Source organism: Cebus imitator, unplaced genomic scaffold, assembly GCF_001604975.1.
Source record: "Cebus imitator isolate Cc_AM_T3 unplaced genomic scaffold, Cebus_imitator-1.0 Scaffold32, whole genome shotgun sequence".
Lineage (NCBI taxonomy): Eukaryota > Metazoa > Chordata > Mammalia > Primates > Cebidae > Cebus > Cebus imitator.
The window spans coordinates 6,890,444-6,907,058 of NW_016107347.1; the positions used below are offsets into that span (position 1 = coordinate 6,890,444).

The 16,615-nt window shown below is 42.3% G+C and overlaps 1 protein-coding gene and 1 pseudogene across 3 annotated transcripts in view; both read left to right on the top strand.

The window, feature by feature from the left end:
- The window catches only part of SLC16A1 (solute carrier family 16 member 1), a 39,097-nt gene extending 36,279 nt beyond the window's left edge, over positions 1–2,818 (top strand). The window contains exon 5 of one of the 2 annotated variants that reach the window (XM_017524279.2): positions 865–2,818. In XM_017524279.2, the coding sequence (XP_017379768.1) occupies positions 865–1,139 (275 nt within the window). In that variant the 3' untranslated portion in view covers positions 1,140–2,818. The remainder of the gene's footprint in view (positions 1–864) is intronic. The other variant, XM_017524280.2, reaches the window with a different exon arrangement.
- Positions 2,819–15,466: 12,648 nt separating this feature from the next.
- On the top strand, positions 15,467–16,174 carry LOC108301082 (annotated as a pseudogene). The gene has a single exon (XR_001823727.2). The product of XR_001823727.2 is annotated as a protein SEC13 homolog (transcript).
- The last annotated feature ends 441 nt before the right edge of the window (positions 16,175–16,615 follow it).

A 16,615-nucleotide genomic window follows, 5' to 3' on the forward strand; every position in this document is an offset into this window, starting at 1 on the left:
GGAATCATAACTCAATTGGTTGTGTTAAGTCCTGTTTAAGTGTAAAGTAGGATTTTCCCAGACATAGCAGTTCAATGAGATGCTAATAAATTTTACAATAAAAGTTTCATGACCAACATAAAATTTGGAAACATTAAGTTAAATAGGGTTCTTTACTCCCAGACCTCACAAAGCCTTTATGAGAAAATAATACACCATTTACCAATTCCTTTGACCTTTGAAACAGTAGAGCAGTATCCTTGTAGCACATGGTTAAGGGTGCAGTCAGACTTTCTAGGCTTAAAGCCATTTCACTTATTAGTTTTGTGACCATGGACAAATTAGCTAACATCTCTAATTTAGTTTTTAAATCTGTCCAGTGAGGATGGTAGTAGAATCTGCCTGTTATAAGGATTAAGCACTTAGAATGGCTGTGAGATATTGCTGTTAAATTTTTAGCACTGGACAAGTGTTCACAGGAATAGTCTGGGAAATGCTAAGAGAGAAAGAGCATTGGCCTGGGTAAATGGCACTATGGCATTGGGCAAGACTCACAAGCCTCTTTTAGCAACAGTTATTTCTACAGTGTATTAAAAGAATTGACTCTAGGTGATCCCTGTGTCTCTTCCAATTCCAGTTTGCCAAGAGTTAACTATTTTCAAGTTATTGAAAATAATGGAATATGCAAAGGCCACTTAAAAACAATGAGACATTATAAACAGAGGATCAGAAAATTTTTAGCAATTCCTTATACTAATTCATCATTTTGAGACTCTTTAAAGATTGGATTGGCATCTTTCTGAATGGATCCTTAAGCTTTGCTTGGGCAGTGGGGGGGGAACCTATAAGAGTAACATAACTTTTTTTGTTGTTTTACATGTTTAGGTAAGCTCAATGACAAGTATGGAGACTACAAATACACATACTGGGCATGTGGCATAGTCCTGATTATTGCAGGTATCTATCTCTTCATTGGTATGTCCATCAATTACCGACTTTTGGCAAAAGAACAGAAGGCAGAAAAGCAGAAAAAGAAAAGTAAAGAGGGAGACACCAGTATAGATGTTTCTGAGAAGCCAAAGGAAGTTACCAAACTAGCAGAATCTCCGGGCCAGAAAGGCACAGAAGGAGGCCCCAAGGAGGAGGAAAGTCCAGTCTGAATCCACGGAGCTGAAGGGTAAATGGAACAGTTCATGACCCAGGATATCTGAAAATATTCTACTGGCCTGTAATCTACCAGTGGTGCTCAATGCAAAATAGTGGACATTTGCGTGGAAATCATACCAGTTGTTCATTTATGGGATTTTTGTTTCACTCCTTACCAACAGCCTGAATTTAAAATGCCATAAGCTTTGAGGAGGGAGTGGTTGGTGGCAAAGGATACGGGAAAGAAGTAGGTTTCATTTTGTTTTGTTTTGTTTTAGTCTTAGCTTTTAACAGTGTCATAAAGATTATAGTATGTGCCTTAAGTTTTAGTCTTTAGAGAGCCTTAACTTCTTAAACCATTTTTGCTGAATTCATCTATTTTGAGTGTTGTGTTAAAAGGAAAAGTAACAACTAACTTGTTTGAGGCAAATCTAAAATTTAAAGTTAATCTTGCTTCATTGTTATATGTAATATATTTCAGACATTTTCACTGGAAGATTTATGAACAGAAATATTGGTTGAAAGTTAAGAGATTTTATAAAATGCTGACAAAAATATTTTCCTGGCATCAGTAGATTTTTGGCATATGTTTCTGCTAGCTATGTATTTAGGAATTCAAAGCGTAAAACTTTGGAAACATCTTGGCTGTTCTAGACACGGTCTACTTGTCAACCCCTCTCAGGTACCTTTTCTTAGGATGCTTATTAGAAGCCAAGTAAAGTGCTTAAGGGCTGTTTTCATTAAATTAGCTACTTTTTCTCCCCTGTTCAAAGATGCACTGTGAGTGGTTATAGATCATTGTTCTTTTTGAAATCACCTGGTATTATTTTTCTCACTGGAAAAGTTAGTATTAAAATCTTCAAAGCTACATATTTGTGCCTCCTTGGTAAATACAACACATCTAATTAAATATAGACAGATATTTCAAACATCAGCTGAATTCACTTAGGTTTTTCCAAAACCTCAGTTAAACTGTGAGACTATTGGAATTTTTTTTTCCTGGAATTTTTCCCCTTTGATTCACAGTGGTCCCATTTATATCTGCTTCTAGCTTAGAGCTGTGTGTGAGATAGGTGTACGTGTTTGGTGTTGGGGTTTTTTTTTTTTCTCTCTTTTTTTTTTTTTTTGTTTGCAAATTTATAAGGGCCAGAAAAATTTGGCACCAGGCAAACCAATAAAGATAAAATTGGGAGAGAAGTTGCTAAGTGTGCTTAGTTTTAATAAGTGATTCCTTCTCTTTTTTCAGAGAAGCCTTAAAGAAAATTGTTATGCTTAGAATTATTGGATGCATTCTTACTCTCCACACAAACCTAAAAATTTTGTGTCCGTTTTCATTTACCTGAAAAGCAGAGAAATGGGTTCAGTATAAGGATAAGGAGGGAAGATGGACCAGAATGAAAACTGTAAATATTTTTTAAACCTTATATCACTTAAATCGAGGCAGAAAGATATATTCAATGAATTATATTCAATGCATTTAAAATACCACTGTAATTGACAGAGTAAAAGTATAGATACAAAACCTTGTGTAAGAGGCTGACTTTTCCAAATAAACTTTTTTTAAGAAATATTTTTTCTTCCAGATGTCTATTTTCTTGAGGAAAATATTGCTGTGTCTTCATTTTCATTACCATGTTTCACTTTGGGCCTTGTTAAATTGATTGAATTAAATCATCCAGCTTATGAACCTTGATATTTGTATATATGATTTGTTTTAATTTGAATTTCTCCTTTCTTCTTCTTTGCTGTAATGCAAGGAGGGGAATTTTAAAACCATCTTATTTGAACTGAGAGCATCCAGAGCAGTTAACCTTAAGGAAACAATGAAAAACTCCCTTTGTATGGGGCATCATGGCAAATAGAGGAAGAGTGTTAGAGGAGAAAACTCCTGCTGAGAGTATTGGCAGGCTTGGCCCCAGTTTGGACTCGGTCATTTTCTTTGGATCCAAGTCTATAACCTCTGTGTACCTCTCTTCCCTTCTATAAAAATGAGGATTACTGTTGGTGAGGGAATCAGGAATGTAAGTAAAGGAAATCTAAAAAATAAAAGTAAAGCAAGTGTAAAGAATCATCTTCCCTAATCTTTATTGCTGCAGTTACATCCACACAGCACTCTGTTTAATCTCTGTTCAATGGTTAACTCTTGTTAGTGGAGTGAGGGTTTGTGATGCAGATTAACCATCACTTATCAGAAGTGTTCTGAAGTTGCTGTATTCAGAAGCAAAAATTAATAAGGCCTGTAATCCCAGCACTTTGGGAGGCCAATGTGGGTGGATCACTTGAGGTCAGGAGTTCAAGACCTGCTTGGTCAATATAGTGAAACCCATCTCTACTAAATATACAAAAATTACACGGGCATGGTGGTGCACACCTATAGTCCCAGCTACTCGGGAGGCTGAGGTAGGAGAATCACTTGGACCCAGGAGACAGAGGTTGCAGTGAGCCAAGTTAACTGCATTCCAGCCTGGGCGAAAGAACAAGACCCCATCTCAAAAAAAAAAAAAAAAAAGTTAGTGCCAGGCATTCCTCATTGGGCTTCAGAGATACTGCTTTTTAAAACTTTTTTTTTTTTTAATTCACTAATTTGGTTTTGGTACCATTTTTCAAACAGCATGTGCTCACTTTTTAGCATTTTTTAGCAATAAAACATTTTTAAATTAAGGAATATATATGAGTATTTTTCAACCACGTGCAGTGGCTCATGCCTGTAATCCCAACAGTTTGGGAGCCCAAGGCGGGCAGATGGCTTGAGGTCAGGAGTTTGAAACCAACCTGGCCAAAATGGGGATACCCATCTCTACTAAAAATGCAAAAAGTAGCCAGGCATGATGGCAGGCCTCTGTAATCCCAGCTACATGGGAGGCTGAGACAGGAGCATTGCTCGAACCCAGGAGGCGGAGGTTGCAGTGAGCCAAGATTGTGCCGCTGCACTCCAGCGTGGATGACAGAGCAAGACTTCGTCTCAAAAAAAAAGGTATCTTCTTTGGACATAATACTATTGCACACTTAATAGACCACTGTATATTTCCTCCTTATTAGCAATCAGCTTAGCATCTCTGTGTTGCAGGTCAACACTGGAAGCACCTGGGCTTTCTGATCTAGTGTGTTCCTTTACTCCATTTGCAGACTGACTGCACTTGATGTTTTATTTCAGTTAACATGGTTTCAGTGGCTGCTTTGGGAAAATAGATGTATACATAAAGCACCTGCTTATCTTTTCCTTTCTCTGTCCCACACTCTCTGCAATACCGAGAATAGAGACAATCATTGGATATTGGTTGCATGTTTGTATGAAAAACGTAAACGTCCAGGTTTTACCTTCCCTGGGAAATGGTTCACAGTATAGTAAGTCAGTGCAGCTATGCCCCTCACCACCATCCCCTCACTTTTTAGCATTTTTTAGCAATAAAACATTTTTAAATGTTTTGCTTAGATGAGGAAAGGACAGCTGGGTGCAGTGGCTCACGTCTGTAATCCCAGCACTTTGGGGGACCGAGGTGGGCTGATCACGAGGTCAAGAGATCAAGACTATCCTGGCCAACGTTGGTGAAACCGTGTCTCTACTAAAAATACAAAAATTAGCTGGGTGTGGTGGCACATGCCTGTAATCCCAGCTACTCAGGAGGCTGAGGCAGGAGAATCACTCAAACCCGGGAGGCAGAGGTTAAAGTGAGCCGAAAGGGCACCATTGCACTCCAACCTGGGTGACAGAGCAAGACTCCAACTCAAAAAACAAAAAGAAAAAGAAAACAACAAAAACCATGCTGCAAATGTGAAGGTTTACTATTAACCTTTCCTCATCTTTTTTTTTTTCTTTTCTCAAGACAAAGTCTTACTCTGTTGCTCAGGCTGGAGTGCAGTGGCACAATCTTGGCTCACTGCAATCTCCATCTCCTGGGTTGAAGCATTCTCGTGCCTCAGCCTCCCTAGTAGCTGGGATTACTGGCGCCTGCCACCACGCCTGGCTAATTTTTGTATTTTTAGTAGAGACAGCGTTTCACCTTGTTGACCAGGCTGGTCTCGATCTCCTGACCTCGTGATCCGCCCGCCTCAGCCTCCCAAAGTGCTGGGATTACAGGCATGAGCTACATCGCCCGGCCAACATGGCTTGTTTTAATAATCACATCAGGCACTGCTTAGAAGACATGATGAAAGAGGTTAATGATAGACTTGTGTAATTATGACCATTCTTTCAGCACATGATGGGAAATGACAACCCAAGCTTGCTTGGCTTGCCTAAATGAGCAATCTAGCCAAGTTGCTTCAGACTTTAAAAGAATCTGGGCAGGGAGGGGTGGCAGTTCACATACATCACTACCTGAAATGTGTTCTAGCTTTAGGGTTTTAGATTCAGTCATCCTTTTTTCCTCCCTGGGCCACTGTGGCAAAGTCATTCAAATGTGAGCAGTTGGAAGCAGTAGGTCATAGAATATCTTTCTCCTCAGCTGAAAAGCATCAGTATATTTACTCTTTGCTTTTACTCTTGACTTGCCCAGAGGAGATAGATAGCAAAAGGAATCACATCTTACTGGCTGGTTAACAAGGGGTGCTCCCTGGGTTCAAATTGAGGCTCAGACAAGTTACTTACCCTCCCTAAGCGTCAGGGTTTTTTTCTAATAAAATGTGTTTATAATAATTAGTACCAACCCCTAGGGTTGTCAAGAAGGTTATCACTTGACCATAAGAAGTTCATGCTTAGGGGGAGAAAAAGGCCTCAGCCTCTGGAGTAGCTGGGATTACAGGAACGTGCCACCACACGTGGCTAATTTTTGTACTTTTTTAGTAGAGACAGGTTTCACCATGTTGGCCAGGCTGATTTCAAACTCCTGACCTCAGAACTATAACTTTTATGGATGGATCTCACTATGTTGCTTAAGCTGGTCTCCAACTCTTGAGTTCAAGCCGTCCTCTTGCCTGAACCTTTCAAAGTGTTGGGATTGCAGGCATAAGCCACTGCACCTTGCCTCAATAAGTAGTTAGATGGATGGTTACGAAGTCCCTGTGATACAAATATGGCATGATGTTGAGTGAAAAAACATATACTGGGCCGGACAAGGTGGCTCACACCTGTAATCCCAGCACTTTGGGAGGCTGAGACAGGCAGATCACCAGAAGTCAGGAGTTTGAGACTATTCTGACCAACGTGGAGAAACCCCATCTCTACTAAAAATGCAAAATTAGCTGGTCATGGTGGTGCATGCTTGTCATCCCAGCTACTCGGGAGGCTGAGGCAAGAGAATCACTTGAACCCGGGAGGCAGAGGTTGAGCCAAGATCACACCATTGCACTCTAGCCTGGGCAACAAAAGCAAAACGCCTTCTCAAGAAAAAAAAAAAACTAGTATGATATGTGTACATAAATATGCCTAATACATATATACACAAGCACAGGGAAAAAGAAAATGCACATATATACCAATCATAATTTTGTGAGTGTGGTAAAATTAGAGGTGACTTTTTCTGTTTTTTCCATATTCGAAATTTTCTTAATATGATGGTTACTTTTATACTAAAAGAAAACAATGGGCCGGGCGCGGTGGCTCACGCCTATGAACCCAGCACTTTGGGAGGCCGAGGCGGGTGGATCACGAGGTCAAGAGATCGAGACCATCCTGGCCAACATGGTGAAACCCTGTCTCTACTAAAAATACAAAAATTAGCTGGGTGTGGTGGCATGCGCCTGTAGTCCCAGCTACTCAGGAGGCTGAGGCAAGAGGATCGCTTGAACCCAGGAGGCCGAGATTGCGCCCCTGCACTCCAGCCTGGCGCCTGGCTACAAAGCGAGACTGTTTCAAAAAAAAAAAGAAAAGAAAAAACAATGGACCACATAATACTGGTTTACAGAAAGCAAAAACTATGCATTTGATCTAGAAGAATTCTGGCAAGAGACCCTTGATTCCTAAGAAAATCAAGCTAATGGTTATTACAAGCCAGCTACTTTTTCTGCTTCTCAAGAGTTGCATCCTGGTGAAAGAGATGAATATGACAGAACTCAAGAGCACGATGGTCTTGCATCACTATTTTGCTGGTGCTGGACCAAAGCTATGAAGTGTAGAGTCCATAGGCCACCAGTGCCTCCTTCCTGCAGGCAGTGGTGTTGGAGACAGCATTCCTGTGGTTCTCTGATAAGCATTCAGCTGCTAGTGAATATTTACCTCAGAAAGCCAGAGCATTCCACTCTCAGCCACTCACCCACGTAACAGTGTTGGATTGTTCTTGAGCATTATCTTACTGAGATCAGCATCAGAAAGAAGAAATACAGTGAGGGCACAAAAGAGGTGTAATTTGCTTGTCCACATGGCTATCATTTGTTCATTCACCAACAGGTACTTATTGGACACATAGTATATCCCAGGCATTGTCCCAGGCTTTGAGAATCCAGCAGTGAACAAAATGCAATAATATGTTTTCATAGGCATCTTACATTCTAATAGGGGAAAATAGATGACGAACAGTAAGTTATAAAGAAAGCAGTTTTCAGAATAGAGCAATGGATATAAAATCAGCCTTCATTCATTCATTCATCCAAACTATTTTTTTTTGTAGCATCTTCTATATGCCTGGCTCCATTAGCTAGATAGAGGGCATATGGCAGTGAACAAAATATGGTTCTTAGCATCCACAGCTTCTAGTCTAGTGGGGAAGATATGTAGTAACTGCTGTGGTGGGGTAATACATGGAGAAACCTCTAATCCAATCTTGAGAGAGCACAAAAAGATCAAAAAGTATATTTTTGAGCAAGTTAATCCATCTGATCTTTGATAAACATGATAAAATTATTGTGAGGATTAAGTGTGAAAGTACACAGTACACTGCTGAGTGCATAGTCATATTAATATATTAGTGCATAGTCATTGTAAAAATCTGAATCTGCTTGAACATTCTGCAAGGCAGTATAGCAAGTATCAGTTAGGTCATCAACCAGAACAATGAATAAAGAACAGCTGGTGATTGTATAGCTCATCCAATTTTACAAAGGCCTTTCAAATATATTCTATCATCTGATCCTGCAAAATCCTAGGGAAGTGAGTATAATTAAAAATACTGTTTATCTGGGCCTTCATCTTGTTGGCTCATCCCCCTTGCTGTCAGGAAGCACAAAGCGGGACTACAGACAGCTTAGCTCCTAGAGCTGAAGGTTGTGCTGGATGGAAGCTTTGGAATCATACAAGAATGGAAGAGACCAAATCCCGACTGAACCCGAAGGTGAATAATAGCCAAACCAATCCCTGAGTTCTGCACCAGAGTGAGTACAATGGTTCGTGTCCCCACAAATTCACAATCTAATTCTGTCCCTTAGCTTTGAAATGCATGGTCTTTTTTTCACTTGTGGATTTCCTTTCCTAATATGCTTTACTGATTCCAGAATTAAAACTTTGCATTTCCTGAGCGTACTCTGGCCAGATCCCAAGAGGAAGTGGCCAGAAGCCATTAAGAGGGCCAGGAGGAGAATTGGACCGGGATTAAAAGTCACCTGGTGTGCTGACAATCTGTATGTGCGTAATTATCAACAGAAGGTTTATAATGCTTGTAGTTTTTTTGTGATTTATCTTTCTTTTCCTCTCTCCACACTGCTTTTTTTTTTTTTTTTTNCCACCCTGAGGCCAAAAGAAAAGGGCCTGGGCGCTTTTGCTCAGTCTCTATTTGTATATGCTTTTTAGAATGGGAGTTGTACAAATTTTAGATATCAACGCTTTTCACTGCTAAGAATGAGTAACCAGGCCTGCAGTAGAAGGTTTTCTGAGCTAGGCGCTTTGAGGGGGCTCTCCCTGTGCACCAGCCCCTCCTTCCCACTCTCCTACCCCGCGACATGCCACAGTTGCCAAATCCTGTAGATTCATCTAGTTTACTGTTTCTCCTTTCTATCTCCTCTTCTTTTTCCTTGCTTTTGGCTTAGTTTCCAACAGCTTTCCTGACTTTTTTTTTTTTGAGATGGAATCTTGCTCTGTCATCCAGGGTAGAGTGCAATGTCACAATCTCACCTCACTGCAACCTCTGCCTCCCGGGTTCAAGCAATTCTCCTGCCTCAGCCTCCCTAGTAGCTGGGATTACAGGCGTGTGCCACCATGCCTGGCGGCTAATTTTTGTACTCTGAGTAGAGACGGCGGTTTCACCATGTTGGTCAGGCTGGTCTTGGACTCCTAACTCGTGATCCGCCTGCCTTGGCCTCCCAAAGTGCTGGGATTATAGGCGTGAGCCACCTCACCCGGCCCTCCCTAAATCTTCCCACTCACCACTTTGGATCCAGCATCAATAGTGCTGCCAAAATAATTTTAAGGGCCAAATCTCTCAGCGCTTTTTTTTTAATTTACCAAAAAAAAAAAAAGCCTATACTCTTTTATAACTACAAACAAAAGCAATAAAGATAAAAATAATAAAACTCAATCTAATCATGTCATTTTTTTCTGCTTAAAATCCTGTAGTTTGAGAATAAAGTTCAAACTCCTGGACTTCTGGACTCACAGGGCTCTCCTTGATCAGTTTGCCTCAGCCTTATCTCTTACCAGGCCTCAGCCCACACCCTGCTCTCCAGGCCAACTGAATTTCTTAGTGCTGATCTGACCTGGAAGCTCCTTCCTTTTTTCCCCTCTGCACCAACTCCTTATCCTTTGAAATTTGGTTCCTGTTCCTCCTCCAGGAAGCCTTATCTGATTCCACAATGTCTGTCCGTCCTTCCTTCCTTCCTTCCTTCCTTCCTTCCTTCCTTCCTTCCTTCCTTCCTTCTTTCCTTCCTTCCCTCCCTCCCTCCCTCCCTCCTTCCTTCCTCTTTCTTTTTTATTTTGCCCGAGATAGTCTTGCTCTTTTGCTTAGGCTGAAGTACAGCAGCAAGATCTTGGCTCTTGGCTCACTGCAACCTCCCCAGTTCAAGCAATTCTCCTGCCTCAGCCTCCCAAGTAGTTGGGATTACAGGCGTGAGCCACCACCTTGGCTATTTCTTTTCTTTTTTTTTTTTTTTTGTATTTTTAGTAGAGACGGGGTTTCACCATGTTGGCCAGGCTGGTCTCAAACTCCTGACCTTGTGATCCGCCTGCCTCAACCTCCCAAAGTGCTGGGATTGAGCCACCATGCCCAGCCCCACAATTTTATTTCAATTGCCCTCATGGCGGAAGTGCAATTACAGTGCAAATCTTTCAAATCTCAGGTCTCAAATCTCAGATAGGCCACTTACTAGCTCTGGGTCATTAGGCAAGTTACTTAGCCTCTAGGCCTTGGTTTCCACATCAGTAAAATGGAACTAAGAATAGAACTTAACTTACAGAGTCACCATAAGGATTAAATAAAGTGCAATCTATAAAACCCTTAGCATAGTGCCTGACATGGAATAAATGCTTACCGTGTATTAATTATTGCTCTCTCTTTCATAGATACTACTGCTAAAGGATAGTTTTCAAAATGGTAAAAGCATGGCTCATACAGATAGAGAATGAACATATGTTTATTTAAATCATGAATTAAGGCGGAAACTAGCAGGATTTTAACTGTTTCAAATGGAATTGTACTTATAAAACTGCCTTTGCAAAATTATGACTGAGACAGAGAAAGAGATCTCACTTAACAGACTCCATTTTGCTTCTAACCTCCAAGCTGTCCTTGTTCATTCCTGGGTGTAGGCCAAACTAACTGTGGGAGAAACTTAGTTTATAGTTTAAACAAAGACAGCCCTTTCCCAAAGTAGACCTCCTTCTTGCCTGGGGACTAGATTGCCTTTGTAGGACTAACATTAGCCAGATTACAGAGTGGCTCACGCCTGTAATCCCAGCATTTAGGGAGGCCAAGGTGAGCGGATCAACTGAGGTCAGGAGTTCGAGACCAGCCTGATCAACATGAAGAAACCCTGTCTCTTCTAAAATTACAAAATTAGCCAAGTGTGGTGGCACATGCCTGTAATCGCAGCTACTTGGGAGGCTAAGGCAGGAAAATGGCTTGAACCTGGCAGGTGGAGGTTGTGGTGAGCCAAGATCATGCCATTGCACTCCAGTCTGGGTGACAAGAGCAAAACTCTGTCTCAAATAATAATAATTATTCTGCGGCCAGGCAAGGTGGCTCACACCTGTAATCCCAACACTTTGGGAGGCTGAGGCGGGTGGATCACAAGGTCAGGAGTTCGAGCCTGACCAATATGGTGAAACCTCGTCTCTACTAAAAATACAAAAATTAGCCGGGTGTGGTGGTACACACCTGTAGTCCCAGCTACTAGGGAGGCTGAGGCAGGAGAATCACTTGAACCCAGGAAGCAGAGGTTGCAGGAGCTGACATCACGCCATTGCACTCCAGCCTGGGTGACAGAGGGAGACTCCATCTCAATAAATAAATAAATAAAAATTCTGCTTCCTGAGTGCTTGGGGAGACTGATTTGAGTAATAATGTAACTCCAGTCTCCAGCACAGCCAGCTCTGCGTGAATTACTCTTTCTCTATTTCAATTCCCCTGTCTTGATGAATTGGTTCTGTCTAGGCAGCAGGCAAGGTGAACCCCTTTGGCAGTTACACTTAACAAAGATTTGTTCTGTACTGGACAAAATTAATTTATTTGGATTGCCATGAAGAGACATTATTTATAACCTGCATTGGGCTCTAGACAGAAAACATCTGTCCGTCATCTGCCCTCCCCATTAACTTCCATTTCTACAGAGTTGTAAAACAGTCCAGCACTTTTGCAGCATAGAATCAGATAACCTGGAACTCTAAATAACACACACCATTCCATTTAAAGGACACCCAGTAATTCTTTGCCCATTTAAAAGTCTCTTACAATTTTTCCTAGCACAGCAGTGCCTTGTACATGTTAGTTTGCTCTTTGAAATCCGTGCCAAACTGAGCTTCTTGAGATGAGAGGGAACCGCACACAAGGTGAGACATACCGTTTGATTTTAGGGTCTGGGGAGGTGACATTTCAACCAGGTAGAGAAAGGTAATGCTGCGTTTCTCCTGGAGAAAAGCATCCAGAGAGAGCTATGTAGGCACCATGGTAGAACTGACAGTCAAGCATTGTTAAACACAGACTGTGTGCCAGGCCCTGGGCTAGGTTAAGAGGATAAAAAGCTGAATAAAGCCTGGTTTCTAGTTTTAAGAAGCTTTCAGTCTGTTGGTGGCATGAAAAGGAAATAAGTGCTTACAACAGAGCGTGATGGGGACCCTGAAAGTCCACAGGCCAAATTTTGAAAACTCAAGTGAACCATGGCAGAGTGTTTTCCAAGCCCAGGTCTGATGAAGGGCAGAAAACAGATCTTAGTGGGCTTGTGGGCTACTGTATAGGAAAAGCAAATTATTTTTCTCTATTCTCATACTCAACATAAAATATTCCAGTGATCAAATGTGTAAGGATTTTTCTCCACATCAAGCAATTCTCCAATTTTCTGAAGACACCAACTGAGAGTCTTACAGCTAAACTCAACTCTGATGCTAAGTAACCAGGTATAGTGTCAGATCACACAGATTAAAGAGTCAGTTCCACACGTTCACATGCCAACGGCAAATAGTAAATCCTGAGATTACTCACAACTTCTGTCCAATTTAGTTACAGATTAGAGGTTTTCATGACCCCTTTCTTGGGTTCAGTCACTTGCTAGAGTAGCTCACAGAATTAAGGTAAACGCTTTACTTACATTGACCCACTTATTATAAAGGCGTTACATAAAATGTATGGGAAGCCGTTGTTTTGGACTGAGCTCCTGCACTAGGCCCCAACAGAATAAATCAAAATGGAGTCACTACGCTAAGTGTCATGCAATCAAGCTGAAACTGTAGGAAGCAGAAAAATTCCCCATTAGACCAATTTTTCCTAAAATCAGAAGATTCACAGCAACCAATTCAGAAGAGGCCCAGTCCACCTGAACCGGCATGTTAAGGAAGTCTCCTGCTTTAACCCTTACAAGGAAAGTAACCTGATGTTAACAACCTGCTTTGTTATGCTTTTCCTCACTCCTGCTCTAGCTATCTGACCAAAACCTACTGTTTTGCCATCCTAGCAGAGCGCTTACCTATTCTTTAGATAAAATGCTGTCTGATTTAAGAATTGCTAATAAAAACCAGCTCGATCTTTAGAGTAAATTTGTTGAAATTTTGTGTTTTGACAGTTCTGATGACCATGAAGGGACTTGAAGAAGACTGCTGATGACCCTGAGGCTCTTGAAGGACGCAGATGAGGTGCTCCTTCCTCCTTTAGAGTCCCCTGCCTTCCTCACAGTGCTCCCAATGTCATGAGTTAGTTCCCAGCAGGGCCAGCCCTTTGTATTTGAGCTCCTGATAATTTTGGCTTTAGGGTACCAAGGGTTGCCTTGTGGCAGAGCAAATGACCTCTGGGACTTCTGGTGACCGATGCATCACTACCAAAGAATCACAGTTTTAAAGAAAACGGACAGTGACTGCAGCAAGTGACAGTTACTGCAGAGGGTGTTAGACATTATTTTTCAGAAATTTACAGGGATTTGGGTTCTCTCCTCTTTCTTTCATTTTCTCGCACGTTAAGGAGGGGAAAGATCATTGGCTATGTTGGCCATGTAATCTTGGTGCCAAACCACAACTTAATTGATGGGTATGGGAAGCGCACCTAAAAGCTGTTAGAGCACCTACCACCTAAGTATATGACTACTAAAAGGATAAGCTGGTCATGCAACAGGTTAGTTTGACACTAGATTACCCACGAGCTTTAAGAAGATTTCCTTGCAACCAGAAACATGGAAAACATCACATGACCCGACCTCATAGGCTTTTATTTCAGCTCTCATACTGAGAAAATAGGCAACTCATCTGAGAAACCCAATATGCTAAACATCTGAGTGCTCCACTTTCCAGTATGCCTGCCTTTTCTATGTACAAAAATTATATCCCTGGAAGCTATAAATTATAACAAAAATTATGATTTTTTTTTAACAGTCTCATTCTGTCACCCAAGCTGGAGTGCAGTGGCATGATAATCTCTCACTGCAGCCTTGACTTCCAAGGCTCAAATGATCCTTCCACCTCAGACTCCTGAGTAGCTAGGACCACAAGTGCACACCATCACACCTGGCTAATTTTAAAACATTTTTTGTAGAGATAGAGTCTCACCATGTTGCCCAGGCTGGTCTCGAACTCCTGGGCTCAAGCAATCATCCTGCCTCACCCTCCCAAAGTGCTGGGATTACAGGCATGAACAACTGTGCCTGGCTGAAAAGTGGTGGTATTTTATCAAATACAATTTAGAATTACAGGGGACATTATAGAGAACATTCCAGATAGACAAGATTATCCATCTAAGAAGCACATTTGAAAGTAAGGACTCCCAAATTAGACAAACAAATGAGATGCCTATTTTCGATATGCTGAAGCCTCTAACCAGAGTTTAGGTTTCAAAAAATTGCTTCTCTAAAAGTCTCCTCTAAAAAGCCAAATGAGGCCAGGCGTGGTGGCTCACACCTGTAATCCCAGCATTTTGGGAGGCCAAGGCGGGTGGATCACAAGGTCAAGAGATCGAGACCATCCTGGCCAACATAGTGAAACCTCGTCTCTGCTAAAATACAAAAAAACATTAGCTGGGTGTGGTGGCGCACGCCTGTAGTCCCAGCTACTCGAGAGACTGAGACAGGAGAACTGCTTGAACCCGGGAGGCGGAGGTTGCAGTGAGCCAAGATTGCGCCATTGCACTCCAGCCTGGGTAACAAGAGCGAAACTCTGTCTCAAAAGAAAAAAAAATAAAAATAAAAATTGAATCTGCTAACTTGTTTACTTAGTTACCATCCTACCTCATGGTTGAAAAGAAACCTAGAAAAACTGTTTATAAAAGTGAAGCCCTCATTTAAAAAAAAAAAAAAAAAAGTTAATCCCTCATCCTGGCACAGTGGCTCATGCCTGTAATCTCAGCATTTTGGGAGGCCAAGGTAGGCAGATCACCTGAGGTTAGAAATTCAAGAGCAGCCTGATCAACATGGAGAACCCCCATCTCTACTAAAAATATAAAATTAGCCAGGTGTGGTGGTGCGTGCCTGTAGTCCCAGCCACTTGGGAGGCTGAAGCAGGAGAATCGCTTGAACACGGGAGGTAGAAGTGCCCTGAGCCGAGATTGCACCACTGCACTCCAGCCTGGCAACAAGAGCAAAACTCCATCTCCAAAAAAAAAAAAATTAATCCCTCAAGTCAATCAGATTTGCTTCTTTAACCACATTTATGCCCTAGTCAAATTGGCTCAGAGCTATCTATGCTGAGCCTAGACATAGAAAATGTTTTGTCTTGCTGGGCGCGGTGGCTCACGCCTGTAATCCCAACACTTTGGGAGGCTGAGGCAGTGGATCATTTGAGGTCAGGAGTTCAAGACCAGCCTGGTCAACATGGTGAAACCTCGTTTTTTAAAAAAAAGAAGCTGTTCTGAGGCACCGCTGGGAGCTGCCATGTCCGAGACCTGGAGCAACCACTGCCTCAGTCATGGTGTCAGTAATTAACACTGTGGACACCTCCCATGAGGACATGATTCATGATGCCCAGATGGACTAGTGTGGCACCAGCCTGGCAGCCTGCTCATCAGACAGGTCCATCAAAATCTTTGATGTACACAATGGAGGGCAGATCCTTATCACCAGCCTCAGGGGTAATGAGGGTCCTTTGTGGCAAGTAGTGTGGGCTCACCCCATGTACAGCAACATCCTGGCATCGTGCTCCTATGACCGGAAAGTCATTATCTGGAGAGAGGAGAATGGCACCTGGGAGAAGAGCCACGAGTACGTGGGACACAACTCCTCAGTGAACTCGGTGTGCTGGGCCCCCCATGACTACAGCCTGATCCTGGCCTGTGGGAGCTCGGATGGGGCCATCTCCCTGCTGACTTACACCAGGGAAGGCCAACGGGAAGTAAAGATCAACAATGCTCACACCATTGGCTGCATTGCCGTCAGCTGGGCCCCTGCTGTTGCACCTGGAAGCCTCATAGACCAGCCATTGGGGCAGAAACCCAATTACATCAAGAAGTTTGCATTAGGTGGCTGTGACAACCCCATCAAGCTGTGGAAGTATGCTAACCTACCCTGTGTTAGCCTGACAGACTCCATCTTGCTGAAAGCCAGACAGACTCTGTCTTAACCTCTGCCTCACCCCTCCCACCATTTCTCCCTTAAGTGCATATCTCAGTCATGCTACTGTGCTGGGTCATGTGGTACTCAGAACTATAGAAACATATAACCTTTGTAACCGTATCCTGCTTGACAAGCCCACTTGCTATTGTGAATACCTCTTGATTGATTGTATGACAAGTACCCAATACTCTCCTTGGTAACCCCCAATCATGGGAACTGTGTGTGTATACCCTCCTTGGTAATCAACAATCATGAGAACCTCCTGCCTTCTAGTTACCAGCTTCCTTATCTAACTTGCTTGTTCTGCTTCTGAAAATTCTGCTTCAGTGAGGCTCTCCCTCCCCTACCTTAAGCAAGGTATAAAAAGGAATCCAGCCCCTTCCTCAGGGCCGAGAGAATTTTGAGCTTGAGCTATCTCTCAGTCGCCGGCTAATAAAGGACTCTTTTT